Source organism: Glossina fuscipes, unplaced genomic scaffold (genome assembly GCF_014805625.2).
Source record: "Glossina fuscipes isolate IAEA_lab_2018 unplaced genomic scaffold, Yale_Gfus_2 27, whole genome shotgun sequence".
Taxonomy (NCBI): domain Eukaryota; kingdom Metazoa; phylum Arthropoda; class Insecta; order Diptera; family Glossinidae; genus Glossina; species Glossina fuscipes.
In genome coordinates this window covers 7,126,073-7,143,964 of record NW_023998422.1, presented here as the reverse complement: position 1 = coordinate 7,143,964, position 17,892 = coordinate 7,126,073, and the positions used below count along the sequence as shown (strand labels likewise).

Below are 17,892 nucleotides of genomic sequence, written 5' to 3'. Positions count from 1 at the left end.
AGTTGATTAAATGTTATTTAAATGAATGCATGATATTTGCTTATTGCCCCCGCATTTCGATATATGGTTCGTTTAGCGTTAAGCATCAATGCTATTAATTAGTTTAGATTAGAAAATTAGTTCAGATGCTGGACATGGTTTTTATACTCTAAACCACTTGTGATGCAAGAGTATATTAAATTTATGCGGATGTATGCAACAGCTAGAAGGACTTGAGCTTAGACTCATCTTTTATTATACCAATCGATTCAAAATCGTTTTCGAAATTCTTCACTGTCCGTTTTGTGTTCTTTTGTCCAACTTATCGACGGCAATTTTCAAGCTTTCCTGAGACCGACGTGTTTTGTACCGAGACGAAACGCTATTAAAAATAGTGAGGATTGGATCATTTTTTTGAGCATTTTCCATATAACGCGTTACTTGGAAAAGTCATTACCTGGATAACTGTAAAGTTATGCATGGTATTTAATTGCAGACTGTGTTCCGCTATAGTATTTTTATACTCGTCACCGAAGGATGATGATCAGTATTCTACAAGAATATAAAAAAACAGCCACGCCCACCAAATATTATGGAGTACACAAATTTATATATTTTTCCTTTCTTTCAATCTGTTCTAGGATGAGGGCGATGGGTACGAAAATTTCGGTCGCAGCTGATTACAATTTCCCCACTTATTATTTCTTTCTATCGGTTGTAACCTTATATTGAAACGGAGAGAAAATAATGATGATGATTATAGTCTATGTGCACAAATACGTATCAATGGCGTTTCAATGCCGTATAAAGCCGAATTTATGTATTAATATATTTTGGGAATATTTTTGGATGGTGAAGAATAGCGTCTTATAGAAAGGTACACGAAATGAAAACTAAGTATAAAAGCTGGATTTTATTTCTAAATTTGGCAACCAAACGGGGTCAAGGATCAATTGGACCAATTGATCAACGATGGTGGCAGAAAGTATGTCAGAGTCTTTCCACATAAGTTTCACTTTAACTAGTCTGCCCGGCTAACCGGCTGGCGCTTTGCTTGATAGTCATTCGTTTCGCAACCAATTACGCCTCTTGTTTCTCTTTTTAAGCAAGTTCTGCCGCTCCCTCTCTAGACTGAACATTGACGAGTCAGCCTACTTTTTTTTTTTGGATCAATGGAACATTGCATCATAGCATTACGCATTAACATAACTCTTTGAGAGCAGGTTGAGCGCTTTTCCAATCAGTCCCTGGGCAATCAGCGTAGTTCCCTTGTGATTATTTATCATTATTTTTGTTTCATAATGGCCAATTTAGTGGCTCGTTAGTCTGGCTTTTCGCCAGTCTACCCCTTCCGAGTTAGTCATCAAAGCCACTCTCTTGGTGTACTAGTGGAAAATTCTGTCGTTTCTTAACTTCAACTAAGGCCACAATACTAGCCACCCCAGCCTCTTTTCAGCTAATCCGGCTATTTATTGGTTCTCCTAGATTGCTTGCTAGCGCCTTCTGTGCAAAATTCCTCCTTCTTCCTATGATATTTTATTGTTCAGATCATTGTATTGTGACAGATCATTTACGTATCCTATAAAAGCTTCCATGTATTCCCAAAGTTCGTAAATCTCTTCAGATTAATAATAAGCCCCTTCCTATAGTAATTTGCTGTGCCTCACAAGAGTATTTTTGGCTCATAAGTTTGTTATAGACCTTGCACTTCCCCAGTAAACGTAACTTTTCCCCATTGCTGATTGGTATTTCAAAGCAACATTATTTACCTTACTCATGCTCAAGTTTAAGAGTCCTATACGCATGAGGGAATCATTTAAAAATCTTGAAAACCGGTTTGCAAAAGAAGAATTACTACCAGGGTAAGTAGCTCTGCGTACATCTACTTTTCATATATATATATATATATTTATTTTTTTTTCTCAAAACAAACTTGATTGTTATGACAAAATTTGGAATTTTCCCAGGTCCTTTGTCAGCTCACTAAGATTTGTAGTGTGATGTGATAACGATTGCGCGGCAGTGATGATTATAGTGCGAATTTAATTATTCGCCTGGGAATTTTCGCGTGAATACTTTTCGCCAAAGACTAAGAAAGCTACAGCCAAACTGTCATGCACGGTATTGTGAAAATGATGTGAATATTGTGACGTGATTGCAATCCAAATTTATTATTCTTTTATTTTATTTTTATTTTATTTTTTTGAGCAATGTCGCCTATGTAATAAGGCTGAAGTCTTCTAAATTACATCATAGGTGTATCTGTGTGTTATGAGTAAATAGACCACATGTTAATTAGTGTTCATAAATAATACCCTTAGTACAGTCTTAATTGTGATGCATGTTCATTAATACAGAAAATGTTGACAACAAAAACACAATAGAATATCTATTGCCTTAGCGTTTAGTTGCATTGTAATATCTTGTTAGTAAGCCCTTAAGCCCACTAACATTAGCAATTAGCCGTCGTTTGGAAGTTTCGTGCAACAGCGTTCCGTAGCTTGATAGCGTTAAGCAAAAAAGCGCCTTTCAGACAATAGGCTACGGTGCCTCATTTACTTCTCTCATCTCTTCTCTGACTCTGTTCCTGACGGCCATTCTCAGTTTTTCATGTGAGTACTTGCACAGCATTTCCGAGCTCGAGCATATTAATCGCGAACTGAGAACCCTGGGCACACGTAAACCATTGCACTGATCTAAGCTTAGTAAAATGAATTTTCTTAACTTATCCTATCTTATCACAAAACACTAAATATTTGACTTTCTTACCATAAAAAGACCTATTTTTCATGAGATCCTTCATATAACGAAGCGGTTTAAAATATGAACCTATACATATGATCCGAGTTTGGTGCAGGATATTAAGATGTCAAAGCAATATTTTGAATCAATTTTCATCCCAAAATAATACAAAAATGACTTCGTTGTTACTGAAGGTCAACTTTCTTCAACCGAACGTTCCCGAGAGCAACTTTGAAAGCATTTTCTTTCGATAGTGAGAACTTTATTGACATCTCGCTACAGCAAGTCCACGATCCACAGCTATGAATCAGTTTATTCGAAGATGGCCTTGAATTTGGGATAAAAAAAAATATTGATTGAAAATTGCTTGCGATCTGTTTATGAAAAACGCTACAGGTGGCCGCAAAAGTTAGAAAGTATACTTTTTAGCTTACCCACCACAAGTGTGGGACAAAAACAAAGGTTGCTTGAAAACTTTGCAATCTGAATATGAAAAAGGCTACACGTGCCCTCAAAAGTTGGAAAGCATGCTTGTGCTTACCCACTACAATTGCAGGCAAATGTAGAGCTATCTTAATCGATTATTTTCAAAAAGGGAAGAACCATTACAGTATTGCGTCATACGTGCATCATTACTTGGCTGGTCATGTGCCAGCTAACACCTTAGCGGCTGAAATTACGAAACGTTACAAATTGCGTTTAAAAAGAGAACAGCTTGTGCGCCCCTCCCCATCCTCCTAATCCTTACTCACTAGATGTAACCACAGCCGGTTTTTCTTTTGTTCCCTAAGCTATAAGTTGCGTTCGAGCGCCAAAAACATTTGGCAAACCGAGAGGTCGTCACTCTCGTTGATAACTATTTTAATACTATTTGGACTACGAGAAGCGTATGAACATAACAAGTTGATTATATAAAAAAATTAAAATAAATTTAAAGAAAAATATTTTAAGTTTCTTTCTCGAGTCGAAAACTTTCCAGACAACCAACATATATGGACATCTGCATCTTTTCTAATGGGATGTTACATGAGTTAGGATAACGTTTTATTTATTGAAATCGAAGATTCAAGGTGAAATGCACTTAACTTATTGATGTTTAATCGATGACTTTTCAGCAATTCACATGTAACTTTTCCCCTGGCAGAGTTAGCAATGATGATGACATAGATCCGCACTGAATAACTAGATGAAAAGGAATGTTGCACAAAACACAAATGAAGTTTCACGTTGTACGACCATTTTAATTGGTATTCTTTTTTTTTTTTTGTTTTTTTTTTTATAATTATTATTTATGTATAGATGTACATAAGTACGTATATATACGTATATACACGCAGAAATGTGTTTAGGTTTTTTTTTTAAGTATACTATATACAGTTGTTGTAATGCTAACACAAACAGATATCTTTCATTTAATTTTTTTAATGTAAACAAACATGTACGCATGTGTGTGTGTTTTTATGTGTGTGTGTTTATGTGTGTGCTTATGTATGTGTGTTTGCATATATATAATAAGACTTTATGTAGGATAGACGAAACGAATACAATTACATTACAATACAATAAAATACATACATAAATATACATACGTTTATGTGTATGTGTATATGCGCTCGCGCGAGTGTGTGTCTGTGTGTGCGTGTGCGTGTGTGTATATGTGCGTGTTCGTGTGTGTGTGTGTGTGTGTTAAAGTGTGATGTTTGCCAGTGTGTTAGTGAATTGTGTGTAAGTATTTAAAGGCAATTAATGTAATTTAATTTAATTTAAATAATAATATTTTACATACAATAATAATATTTTTATAAGTGTGTGTATGTATCGATAATTTGAAATTTTTTTTTTTTTTTTTTTTTGCCGGCCAAATTCAGTCAAATAACTAACTATATGTGTGTGTGTGTGTGCTCAATTCGTCTCGCTCTTCGCTTCAATTAAATATCTATACTGTGTGTTGTAATTCGATTATATCCTTTTCTTCTTCTTTTTTTTTGCTTTTTCTCTTTTTTTTTTTTTTGCTTTCGTTTCCTTTTATATAATTTCGTCTTTTAAAATAATTGGCATTTGGATGAAAGGCTATGGTAAAAAACAAAAGTGTTGTGTTGTTGTTGCAATGTTTTAGGCTAACCTTCAGAATACGATGATAGGCTACTACGAGTTGAACCGGTGAAATGATCACGTTGTAGGGTATCCGAAGGCATTGTAACTATTAAAGCTCCACCGTACATCGATTCCATTTCTTCCAGCTGTTTGGTAAATGTCTCATCTAATCGCTAAAATAAGTGTCGAAGAAATGCGTTGAAATAAAAAACAAAAAACAAAAAAAAAAAAAAAAAAGAAAAGATTATTAAAAAATTTTATTTCATCCTGCGTGCGTGTCAGAATTTGAATAATTTTTTTTTTATGTTTTTTTTATTTTTTTTTTATTTTTTTTTTTTTTTGTTAAAATGTATTTTAATGATTAAGAATGATGCTGCATTTAAAAGATTAGTAAATATACATAAACACTAACCTTGATTCAATTATGATTCGTAGGCAATAAATCCATATATCGTAAATGCATAAAACATTGTTAGGTTGGGGAGAAAAGTGTAGGTTGGAGGAGATAAATAAATGTTAACTGATATGAATGCGAAGCGCTACTTTAATTATGTATACTAATAGTAATAACAAGAATATGATAATAATAGTAATAATAATATCGTAAATTTTTAATCTAATTCCACGCATATTAATCGAAATGTGAGAATGTATGTAAATATATGTAAAAAATCGATCGTGTGCAAAGCTATTCATCTAATTACATAACAATGTACGATTATATGTACGTATGAATATATATTTTTAGCTAAACATATATATGCCTCCGGTATGCCTTCGCATATTTTCATTCATTCATTCGATTTCACGTTATTCACAATAAGAAGAAATGTCAACGAGATTGTGACAGCTATGTTCATAATATTATTGACAATCGAGTAAATTGAAGAGAATTTTACTCACATCACAGCAAGTGCAACTGCACTGCAACATAAATCATTCAAGCAAAGATTTTACGAGATGCGGGCTCAGCATTTGCGTCTTTAAGCGAATCGAGTATATCTAGAAAGATTTTTGGACAAGTGAGACTTGCGGATTCAGAACGGAACACGCTATCATAAGTTCTCTGAAGATATATGTGTACATTATATATAATGTATATATATACATGTCAGACGTTACAAAGCCAGTCTAAGACTAGTTCGAAATGTCCGCTTGCAAAATAAGGCTTGTATTAAACCGCTACAGGGCGACTATAAATGATGAACAGTTGCAGATGACAAAGTTTCTTTTTTTTTTCTATCATACGACAAATCGGTCGTGTAATACCGTGACAGGCGGAAAGAGGTGAGGAAACAGAAAGAGACAGGGAAGTAGACGCAGCCTATTAGTTAGTGTTATGCCTTTATCGACTGAGTACACAGCACACACACATAACCACAACCAAAGTCAAGTTCACCATATTGGGACTTGAACCCGCGAACGCAGGCTTGGTAGTCGCGCACGTTACAGTTACTCGGCTACCCATGCGGATAGTGCTGCAAATGTTTGCACTGCTTTAGCACCGTAAGAAAAGTCTCGCTTGCACTGCGAACATTTTAAGGTAAGACTTGCTTTACGAAATTTGAATACCTTTGTGTACCACCTTTGGTTACTCCATAACAAGACATTTGTCATATATGCGCACTACACACGTTCTGTGTATAACATGGCGTTTATAGACCAGGATTTCTATACAACAAAGTACAAAACTATATATGTCAGTTTAAAAAAGTGAATATAAAAGTTTCATGTAGCAAGGTGTCGATTAACAGTGTTACCTAAGGAACACACTGACAGATCTAGCGCAAAGAAATATAAATTTGCAAGCAGCTCTTGTTTTGTGAATATTCCTTTTATCAGGAATGGGCAAATATTAAGAGGTATTGGCTAGAAAAAAAAAAAGAAGAGAAGACGGCCCCTTGCGTCATCTTTGTGTTACAGAAAAATTTGTTTAAAAAAAATAACAGAACACGATTGAGTTTTCCTTCAAAAAATTTTGTTTTGTGGCTTACACTCAATCAATATGGAACTCGACTACGATCCGCATGACCTGTGTGCATTGCTCTCTTATGCATCTCCCTCCCTCTTAATGGAGGGACTTTTACATTATAGCAGGGATAGTTGCAGTGAAAAACAAGCAAAAACTTCTCAATAAAGCCTTCGGCCATAAACCAAAAATTTTTTGCTACAAAATTTTACTTTTGCCCGACGATAAATACTTCAACACAAAAAACCTGCATTACAAGAAAAGCATATATTGCAACAGGGTTAGATGTGCATTTGCAGGCAATTGGAAAGTAGAAGAATTGAAAACATTTCGAAACTTTGAGCTTTTTTCAACAAAACTTTTTCACTGTACAAAAAAATTGCGATTACAAGTTTTCTATTACAAAAGAAAATTTGTTTCATTGCCCCAACTGCGGTACAGGGAAAGCTCAGTACTATAAAAAGAAATAAAGTGAAGAGAAAATTACATTTATTGCAAAGGAAGGCATTAGAGGATAAAAAAATCATTTCCAAGTTTCCGGCCGACTTATTATGACTATGAGGTAAACCTTGCTTTAGAACACAACTTTAAAGTAAAGCTTGCGCTACAAAATAACTCACATAAGTTGAGATAGCAAGATAAAGTTTGTACCATAATGCAAGTCTTCAAAGGTAGGACAGAAAGCCTTGCATTATGAGACAAATTTCTGCATTTTAAGTATGGAATCAGCAATGCTTGCACTAAGAACTTGACAACCATTCCGATAAAAGGATTGCTTGCAAGACAACATTCCTTTTAAAGACAAATTTTAAACTATAAAGCAAGACTTGTCCTCTACTATAACAATGGTTTGTGTTTCAAAGCAATCCTTTTATTTATTATCCCCTCCCTTTCTTAATGTTCTTTACATTTTTTTCTGTTATGTTTATTGCAGAGAACGATAGGTTTACATAAAATCGGCACACATGGCGTATGAATTGTTTTAATGAAATTTTTTTTTTTTTTTTTGTTATTAATGATGTTTTCACATCATTTTAGAATTCAAATTTTTCTGCAAACATTTATAGAGAGAAAAGAAGAAACAACTTTTTACAAACGTCTTTGACATAAATGATTTCTCATTTGCGTTTATTTAATAGTATTGAATAGAATTGAATTGAGTAACATAGAAAGCATCGAAAGTAGGCTCTTCATTATTTATGTTCACAACTTGTTGCCTGTAAGTTTGTTTTGTTAGTGTCCTGATATAGCACTCAATAGACTGTATTAAGCAATCATCACAGATTCTTTAGAAATCAGTCGAAGTTATAGTTAAATTGCTTTCAATTAGAACATTTGTAAATGAAAACTTTCACGCCTTAGTACAGATGAGATGAGGCGAGGCCTTAATTCCGCTTTGAACCACAACGGACTCCCAAAAGAGAGAACATGATCGAAGTGACGGTTGGATCCATGTTTCTACGCGACCCAATCAAGTCTCTTTCTAAAATGTGCTATCATTGTAACTTAACCTAAGGCTAAGCGCATAGGTACAAAACTGGGTGGATCCTCATCCATGAGATGGCGTTACTCGTTTGCGAGCATATATTGTCTGATTGCGCTCTTATTGAAGCTTGAAAATAACATTTTTCCTATTGAAAGTGAATTCATGTTTAATGGAAAGTATTTATGTTATGGATATTAAGCAGACGGTTAACATTTTCTTGTGAATGTTTGCGTTGGAACGGTTGAAATCTATCCCTAACAATTTCAATGTGATGTGGCAAACACTGTCCAAGAGAGCGATGCGCGCGTAAAAGCCATGGAACAGATCGAAAGTTCAGGTAATTGTTTGCTACATAGGCAGAACAAAAGGCAGATGGAAAGCTGCACCAGGTATATTCAAGTAAGTCGTGTTGGCATAGCAAATTTGGTTTATTTTGGAAAACCATAGCCTTTCACCGAAGTATATTTTAACTATGCGAACACAATAAAAGCATTTGAAAGCCTTCAGAGTTAGGTTTACGAATACAAAAATTGACTATGACAAATTTGGCCACTGATAAAGTATATATATGATGGGAAATCTTTTTAAAACCTTCAAGGGCCATTTACGCCATTCCAACGTATACGAGCATAGCACAAAAAAGACCGAAGCACTTTTTTTCTATTGTAGGTGACGAAATGCAAGCCTTACAGCTGCTAGCTGCCTTTAGTAAGAGGAAGCATGTAAAAGTGGTTTACACATATTTGCTTTCCGTGTGAGACTGAACATATTGTAAGTTAACCCGAATAACATATCAGTAGCAAAAGCAAAGTTATTCTCATAACGGAAAACTAGTGTCAAAGCAAAAATGAGATGGATTTGTTTCTTGTGTTTTGAGTGCAAGCACAAGGATTTCATAAACCTGCGAAGTGTTCGTGTAAGCAAGAAGAACCAACTGCGTAATTTGAACAATATCGTCTTGGATAATACTACGGCCGCTCTATGCCTAAAGTTGAGCTTTAGTTTATTATATAATTTTTGCGCTATTTATTTATTTACTTATCATTTGATGTTTTCTACTTTTTTTCCTGATATCGTCAATTGTTCTTGAGAACTGCTGCCCCTTCCCTTTTTTACAAGCTTTAATGATAGGAAAGAATTCAAAAGCAAGAAAATGGAAATCGTATGCAAACCAAAAACTGTTCCAAAGACAAAGATGCAAACGAGTTTTTCATCGTATTTTAACTGTGGCAGCGTAAACTTGAAAAAAACCATACCTAAGGTCTGGCCAACCAGTAAATCGATGGTACAGCAAAATCTATATCGGTCCAGGAAAGATTATCGACAAGAAGTGATGCGAAAAAATTGAGTTAAAGCACACGATATGGTAATCTTTGAGCATGGCATCGCTCGATCTGATATAGCAAAGCCCGTTAAGCAAACGTTAAAAAGGTCGACTGAATGTAAATCGCATTTGTCAGACATCATAATTACGCCTCTTCAATTACCGACATTCATGCTCTACCAGAGTAGCGCTTCGGTGCTTGCAATATTACAAAATGGATCGAATCGTGAGTAGTCTTAAGCGACGAGAAGTTCTTTTGATGCAGAATAATCCCCTGGCTGCTAGAAATATAGAAAATGTCGGGGCAAACAATGGACAAATAATTTCAGTAAAATACAATGTAATGATGTTTTCATAAACATTCAATTTTACTTAAAAAATTCTTCAAATGGATACATAATTCGATAAAAAATCTTTCTGATACGGTAAAAAGTGGGCGGATAAAATACCCGTAAAAAGTCAATTGTTTTTGGTTAGAAATTTCATATATGCTGACGACAAATAACCGCAAATGAATTTTAGAACAGCGTTAACAGATGTTGCAAGTGTCGATTGCGCTCTTAAATATGCAATGGAATGCATAGCATAGATGGTATAAATGCACATATAAGCTTGATAGGGAATTACTAAATGCATATATAGAGAATTGATAATAAGAAGAGAGAATTAAATGCAAATTAATTTTTTTAATTGATTCATTCTTTATATAAATCATCGTTTCATTAAATCAATTAATAAAAAATAAAAAAAAAATAAAGAAAAAAGAAAAATCATTAATTAGTAGTTTTTAGAATGTTTTCGAAATTCATAAAGATTAGCAATGACATATATATGCTTGTGAGCTTAAATGTGTACCTGGCTTATGACATTGTACATACATATATATATATATATATATATATATATATACATACACTCATATATTCAATGGCACTAGAGATGATGATGATTTCATGAATTTTTTTCTCTAATTAAACTTCAACTTTCACGTGATAGTTTATTGCATGACTATTAAACGAGTGTGTGTTTACATAAGATGGGTTGTCATTTTTATACAATAAATTTACTACAGAGCGACAGAGAGAACTGCCTTCGCAATGAGCCTATAAACTTGTATTAGTAATTCGATGTTTTCTTTCTTTGTTGTTTTTTTTCGGTTTTTTTTTTTTGTCTTTTTTTTTTGTTTTTTGTTTTTTTTTTTTTTTGTAATAATAATACAAATGAACATACATACACCTTTTTAATAACAACACAGAAAGGAACGAGTCAAAAACAAAATATATATGTGTATTAGATGCATGTAATTAAGTGCAAGGCGTAGAAGTGTAGGAATATTATGGGAATTCTAGGCATTTGAATCTTCCTCTTCCTCTAAACTGAACTGTTTTCCACTTATTTTGTTTAAAACTCTTGGAATCATATATTTAGGGGCAGTGCGAAGCACCATTCCTTCATATGAGTCTTCCGTCTCGTACAACGAGGTTTCGTCACGTTTTATCGATGCGCGCAGCTGAGGTTCTATTTGATTTAATAGAGCAGCGGTTCTTGAATTAGATTCATCGATACGTGATTTAGGCAAAGTTTCATTGCTGGCCATATGCATGTTATTTGCGGATGTCTCGTGAATATTATGCAATGATTTTGAGCCTCCGACAGACATGCTACGCTCGGGCAGAAGCGATGGTCGTTTTATAGCAAAAGAAGAGGAAGGAAACAGAAGTGATTGTGCCTGATGACGCAGCATAGTCGTATCATCATCGTTAATAGATAATCTTGAAAATCGATTGGGCATAAAATCGTCACTGGACCCATACGGTTCATACGGTTGCGGTGAATGTGAGAACGATGCTCGAAATGTTACCAAATTGGGCCTATCATATGTATTTATATTGTTGGAAACATATGGTTTAGTCCTGATTTTAACAACACGCTTTTCGTAGTCTTCAGGATTAAACTGATAAATCTCTTCTGACTGGCTATTGTTCGTATCATCACATTTCGTTAGAGTTGTTGTTTCGAATTCACTTGAATTCGAAAGATTCATTTTATTACTATGTCTACGCGGTACGGAAGCTGTCCGATCAATGATTTCCAATTCTTTTAATGCCCTCAGTCGTTCTTGTTTATAGAATATAGGAGTGGTTGGTACACTTTTACTTAAATCGGGCACCGAATTACGAAATAAATTATCATTTAACCGTGACGAGGTACGCGATCGTGCCCCGTCATGGGCTTGCTGTAGAAATGCTCCCTTAGGCACTTGACGCGACGTGCCATTGAATATCCGAACAAGATACGTTGGCAATTCAATTGGCTTTTGCGATAAGTTCATCTGAATTTGCATACGATCTTCAAGCGAACCGTATCGCTTTTCAAATTCATCAAGCATTAAACTAATTAACTCATTCCACTTCTGAAGTATAAATAATATATGCATAGATTGATAATGAATCCCGAAGCGATTATAACGGCGACAGGAAGCATGCAATCGTATCGTCAGCATTGTTAGTAGTAGTAGAACATTATAATTATTATAATATTAAATTAGCAGTGAAGATTAATCCCAATATATGGCCAAATTGCAGCAATAGAAATAAAAGTAAGTGAAAGAGAAAAAAGTAATAAAATCTTTAAGCTTTTCATCACCATCATCAAACAGTACATAGTTTGCGCATATTCAATACATTTCTTTTTACAATTTCTTACCAACTAATACTCTTATACAGCATAGGTAGGTGCAAAAGCAATTGCCTAAACTTTTCAACTGAAAGGAATCATCATGTGTCAAAAAATTACCTGTTTCCGTGGCACCAGTTGCTCTTTCCATTCGCGCAATTCAGCTTTAAGACGATCATCTATCTCCGACAATTTTGCATGTTCATGCTCAACTAATGCTTTACGTTTTTCATTTTGTAGCTGCTCAAGTTCTCTGTAATTTAACCAAAAAAAAAATTTTTTTTTTTTTCTCATAAAAATTACGCAAATTGACATGAAATGACATTTAACAAGAGACTAAAGTTCTTTACTCTCTGTGACGATCGCTATTGCTTTCTCATATGAAATTCGCGTCAAGGCTTAAAAGAATGTTCGTAAAAATCCAGGTGATGTATACTAAATTTAATTAACAAAGACAAGGACGTCCAGTATGTCTATCAACGTAAAGCGGTCGAATACGAAAGGAACGCTGTTACTGTAAGTAAGTCTTCAAAACACATCTGGCTCGCTGCCAGCAGCGAGTAAGGTTCATTTAATCAAAGAGCAAACATTTGACGAATATCGTGCCTAACCTCAACAATAACCTATCCACTATTTCGGAAACGTCTGTTGGCAAACGGTGCTTGAGAGGTATTTAATTTTCTACGTAGCAGCGCATAGAACTAATGTAAAAGCTTAGCATTTCGACATTAAATTCCTAATGGCTTGTTATACCCAAAGATTGGCCTGTCGGTATGCAATCGACTACCAATTTCTTTCTTATTAATGATATCAGTCACCGAAGAATTTGGTTTAAAAGGGATATCCCATCCTACAAGCTAGATGATGTACTATTGGAGACGAAGCCTCTTCCATTTTAATTCTTACCTTATAGTACTTTCTCTAGTTGCTCTCAACTCTTCTAATTGCTTTTGATGCTTAATTTCGAATCGTCTCTCTTCCTGAATATAACGCTTCTTATCCTGCTCCTGGAACTATTTACCAAAAGAGCATAAATATTAATACTCGTTGAAGTATAACTTTTTTTTTGTTATTAATTCACCTTTTTAAGCCTCTCTCGTTCCATATCCGGATCAAGATTAGATGATATTCGAAGTGATTCTCTGAACATTAACTCCCGAGCTTTGCGTTCAGCACGAATTCGTTTCGGTAATGCACGCTTCTCTAAAGCCTGCTTCTTAATTAGATCTTCTTCTTTCCGTTGCAACATACGCTTCACCTGATCAAGTTCCTTCTCATGTCGCACGATCATTTGATGCCTTTGCATAAAGCACATTTCCTTGACATGACGTTTTGCCAGCTGGTGTCGTTCATGCAGCTGCTTCTCTTCTAATTCCCATAAGAGAGCCTCACGCGTTCGCATTGCATTTTGCTTTTGTTGTAAAAAGTTTCGATGTATTGTGGCAAGATGATCACGATGTTTTTCACTCAATCGCCTCAGCAACAATTCGTGCCGCTCTTTCAATGAATCTAGAAAAGCTCGCTCCTTTTCTTCATGATCTAGTTCCATCGCTGATCGTCGCTGTTTAAATTCATCTTTTCGTTTGTCTTTTGGAAGCAAATCGACTTCTTGTTTTAGCAGATGTATTTCCTGTTTCAAATTCTCGCGAAACATCTTTAATTCTTTCTCCTGTTCGGCACGAATGCGTTTCGATGATGAACGCAATTCATGTTCTTGCGTTTGTTCCGTTTTCTCAATCAACTGTTTATGCTGCCGCGCCAACGTATCCATATCTGACTCGTACGTCTTCTCTAATGAAATGCGTTCTTGTTCGAAACGGCGATCCTGTTGTTCTTTGCTTATCTGCTCCTTCATTTGTAAATCGTTTTGTTGTTTCTTTTCTTGCTTTTGCAGCATTTTCAATTCGCGTAACTCCTGTTTACGGAAGACATGGTCATCATATAAACGACCAGTCTCTTCATCTCCATATATCACCCGACTTGTAGTAGTTGTCACCTGTACACCATCAATTTCAAATTTGCGAGTGCGCTTTCTAGTCTTCTTTCGTAAATTCCGAAGTTCAATTTCCTCTTTGGTTGGCGCTGGAGTGGATGCGAAACCACCTTTATAACCTCCGGGAACTGCTTTACGTCGTATAATGACTTCGTCCTCCTCGTTAGACTCTTTTCTAGGCAAAGTAGCCTCTGTATCGGCATCAGTCTCATTACGACTGTCGTGACTAGCTGTAGTGCAAATACTTTCGACATCGCTTCGATCAACGGCCACGGCAATCTTTACCTCCCCACCACGACGAGTTATTCGACTACCACTGCCGCAGCTAGAACGCATCGAGCCCGTTTCACTGCCCTCTCCAACAATTCCACTTGACTGTGGTGGAGATTGTGATTTACGATTTCTATTCACGATTATGTTAACATCGTCCTCAGTGGAAGTGTGCTGTCGAAGTTGCCCATTCTGTCGTTTACCGCTCACGGATGTATGTTCGTCGATTAGATTGTTGCCAAAGTGACTGCTGTCCTTAACTTTAATTTCATCTCCCACCGTAACAACCGAAACATGACTTGTGTCCATTATTTGCTGTTCATCGTGAATGTTATTACTTTCCGAAGGCGTATTATAAGCAGAGTCGTCTTCTGGTGTGAATGAGGGGCTGACTATTAAGACTTCACTTTCGTCTAATTTACGAGCATGCGAACCACCGCTTGAACGCGGTAATGTGTAAGCTCGGTCTGGTTCTTCGATATTATTATTTTCACTACTAAGCGTAACAATCATTGACGATGATTGTTGGTGAGATGATGGAGGAGAAGACATTGCTAGACTATCATCCATCGATGGATAGTCATCATCGGTAGATGATTCGTTGAATGTCTTCAATTGGAGATTATTTGATATAATAATAATTTCAGTTTCCTGTTGAGGAGAACGTGCAGCGGTATTATCTATAATAACTGGCGGATGAGTGCTGGTTACGACCGTTATTTGACCAGAGCCAGCTTCTAGACTGTTTGGCAAAATAACTGTTTGGTTTTGTGAATAAACTAGTTGTTCCGGATTAGAGCGTGACGGCGAAGACATATCACTGCCTATAGTAATCATAGATGTACTTGTACTTAAAATACTTCCGGCTGAGCTGACATTTTTCGTCGACGAATTGGAATGCACAGAAATTGTTGAGGGGGAACTGGCAGAAGAATTTGGCGTTAGCTTATCTTCTCTTTCTTTCTCCTTCTCTTTGTTTTGAATTTCATTTATGTTACTGACTGCATTGAGAGGATCGATATTGTGACTCTCTTTATCATCGTTAAACCGACGTTTATTAGAGTTCGGTTTCGGTGCTATTGCCGGCAATAGAACTTTGGCAGCTGTATCTTTTATCTTTGCATTGATTGCCATACTGATAGGAGGAGGCGGTGCTTTGCCTTTTTCTCGTTTAATAACCTAAAAATTCATAAAACAAAAAAAATCAGTTTTCTTCCCTATCTGTGCTAGTTTAATAAAGCAAGAAAAAAAAAAGTCCTTTTCAATACCTTTTTATCATCCGTAATGCTCGGTCTCTCATCCTCGGCAATAACAAAGTCTTCGGGTATTTTTTGTAATTGTTGAATATGCTGTTTATTCGCTAAACCTGGTGTTAACAATTTCATCTCATCTGGCGAAACTTCAACGGTATTTGCCATTGGCTTTTCATTTTCCTCCTCAATAATGAGTTTGTTAGACGACAAGGACGGAGATTTAGATAATTCCGGTGTTTTATTATTATTCTCACCATCCAACACAGGTTGTTTTACTGCTTGCACATTACTGGTATTGTGAGATTGTTCTTTGGAATCTCTGGTTGCGGAAGTAGGAGTGCCTGGTGCTATATAATAAAAATATAATATATTTTATAGGCTTAAAAATCTGCCTTAGTTTATTATTAGCAATGCTTCTCTCACTTACCTTTGTCAATATCTTGGCTCTGCAACGATGAAGAGTCATCGTCCAGGTCTAGACGGAGCGCTGAGTTGCGGGGTTCCTGTATATTTACATTAAAAATATAAAATTAAAATCAACGTTAAATTAAAGAAAAACAGAAAAAAAAAAAAACAATAAATAAAAATAAATAAATAAATGACAAGCCGAATAATTACTTGTGACCCATTGTATTTTAATTTAATTTAATCTGTTACGCAATCATGTGATGATTAGTAAGTATTAAGTCATCAAGTTATGTAAATTAAATATAAAAAAAACGTGTAACAAGTTAATAAAAGTATTTGTCACGCCCTTTAAAGCAATCTTTTCGAAACAGTTATCTCCCTTTGCTGCTGATTTCTGGAAAATAACTTTGCCTTGGACAGGACGGTAAGATTACTGCGTCATAAAATTCAACACAAATTCGATGACCCTGCCCCGCACGCTATTCTACTCCAATTGCTACAAAATATGGCAAAGAGGAAATCTTACGACGAAACTTCGCCGGGCATTAAAAATGGACACAAGTCCAAAAAACTTCTTCCACGCTTACTTTATTGTGTGAGTGCCAAGTTTTCGATTTCAATTCTCAGCATTTTCTGTTACCGCCGAAATAAATATTATCGACTTAACGAGTCACGGTCGCAATTTAAAAGTACATGTTTGGATGAAATTTGGTACACTGGCATATTTTAACCCAAGGAAACACGCTCGCTATTGAAAACGGTTCGGATTGGAGGACTTTTTCAATTATTTGTCCTATGATATCTTATTTTGAAAAGTTGTCATACGAATAACTATATTAAGCGAAGCTAGTAGGGGATTTAATGGTTGGTCATTACCCACTACAGTAGCTACATTTCCAGTACTACATTTTTTGCAGATATTTTCTATAGTTGCTATCAGCTATGGAGGCACAATCCTGTCCTTTACCTATCTACACTTGAACATCTAGTTTTCTGTAACAATTTCTTTGAATCAAGCACTTTACAGCAGGCAGATTATTAGGCAGAAAATTCCAAATTTTTCGACAGGTATTTCTCTTGATCTTACTAGCGAAATAACAACATCTCTTAATAAGGGCAATGCCTACTATAAGCGATAACAAGGAAGTTTCTTACCCAATTGTAGCTACAAAGCCTAATATCACAAAAAATAATATTCAATTTTACATTGTCCAAGCTCGTAAGAAAATGTGTGAAAGAGAAAAAATAAAGGAATCAATTAACTAACTTCATCGTGGAGAAAGAATACAAGGATTTTCTACATTTTTCTTCTTTCGTGATGCTCCATAGAACATGAAATTCAAAAGTTTCCTTTCGCATGGAATAAACGAGAAAGTGCGTAGACTAAATATATAACCTCAATATAATTTCTAAGAAATCTTAAATATTCCTATGCTATGGTATGATATTATTAAACTCTACACTGCGGCAATGCTCAAGCGGCAAAATCAAGTACCAAGCACCAACATCTAGAATGTTCGACTTCTCATCCTCGATCACGTTCTCGTGTGCCTTTTGCAATTGGCCATTTTGGTGACCATTTCATTTGATAATATTGCTGACGGTATTTGTCATTAGCTTTCGATTTTTCTCTTCGACAAGAAACGTCAAGTTGTTACTGTTAAGCCAATACAGCTAAGATCCCATTAAATGCTGCTG

General features: G+C 35.5%; 2 protein-coding genes across 10 annotated transcripts in view; both read right to left on the bottom strand.

Moving 5' to 3' along the window:
* The window catches only part of LOC119635580 (probable isocitrate dehydrogenase [NAD] subunit alpha, mitochondrial), a 2,407-nt gene extending 1,221 nt beyond the window's left edge, over positions 1-1,186 (bottom strand). The window contains exon 1 of the mRNA XM_038030448.1: positions 1,135-1,186. Within this exon, the coding sequence (XP_037886376.1) occupies positions 1,135-1,186 (52 nt within the window). The remainder of the gene's footprint in view (positions 1-1,134) is intronic.
* The window catches only part of LOC119635977 (muscarinic acetylcholine receptor DM1-like), a 44,327-nt gene that overhangs the window by 18,217 nt on the left and 8,218 nt on the right, over positions 1-17,892 (bottom strand). For 4 of the 9 annotated variants that reach the window (XM_038031033.1, XM_038031032.1, XM_038031034.1 and 1 more), the window contains exons 6-11: positions 16,214-16,289; positions 15,802-16,133; positions 13,352-15,712; positions 13,177-13,283; positions 12,391-12,523; positions 4,844-4,988 (exon numbers count right to left, since the gene is read on the bottom strand). In XM_038031033.1, coding sequence (XP_037886961.1) covers positions 4,844-4,988; positions 12,391-12,523; positions 13,177-13,283; positions 13,352-15,712; positions 15,802-16,133; positions 16,214-16,289 — 3,154 coding nt within the window. Of the gene's footprint in view, positions 1-4,843; positions 4,989-5,227; positions 6,825-8,527; positions 12,008-12,390; positions 12,524-13,176; positions 13,284-13,351; positions 15,713-15,801; positions 16,134-16,213; positions 16,290-17,892 lie in introns of those variants that run through there. The other 5 variants (XM_038031036.1, XM_038031037.1, XM_038031039.1 and 2 more) reach the window with 5 other exon arrangements.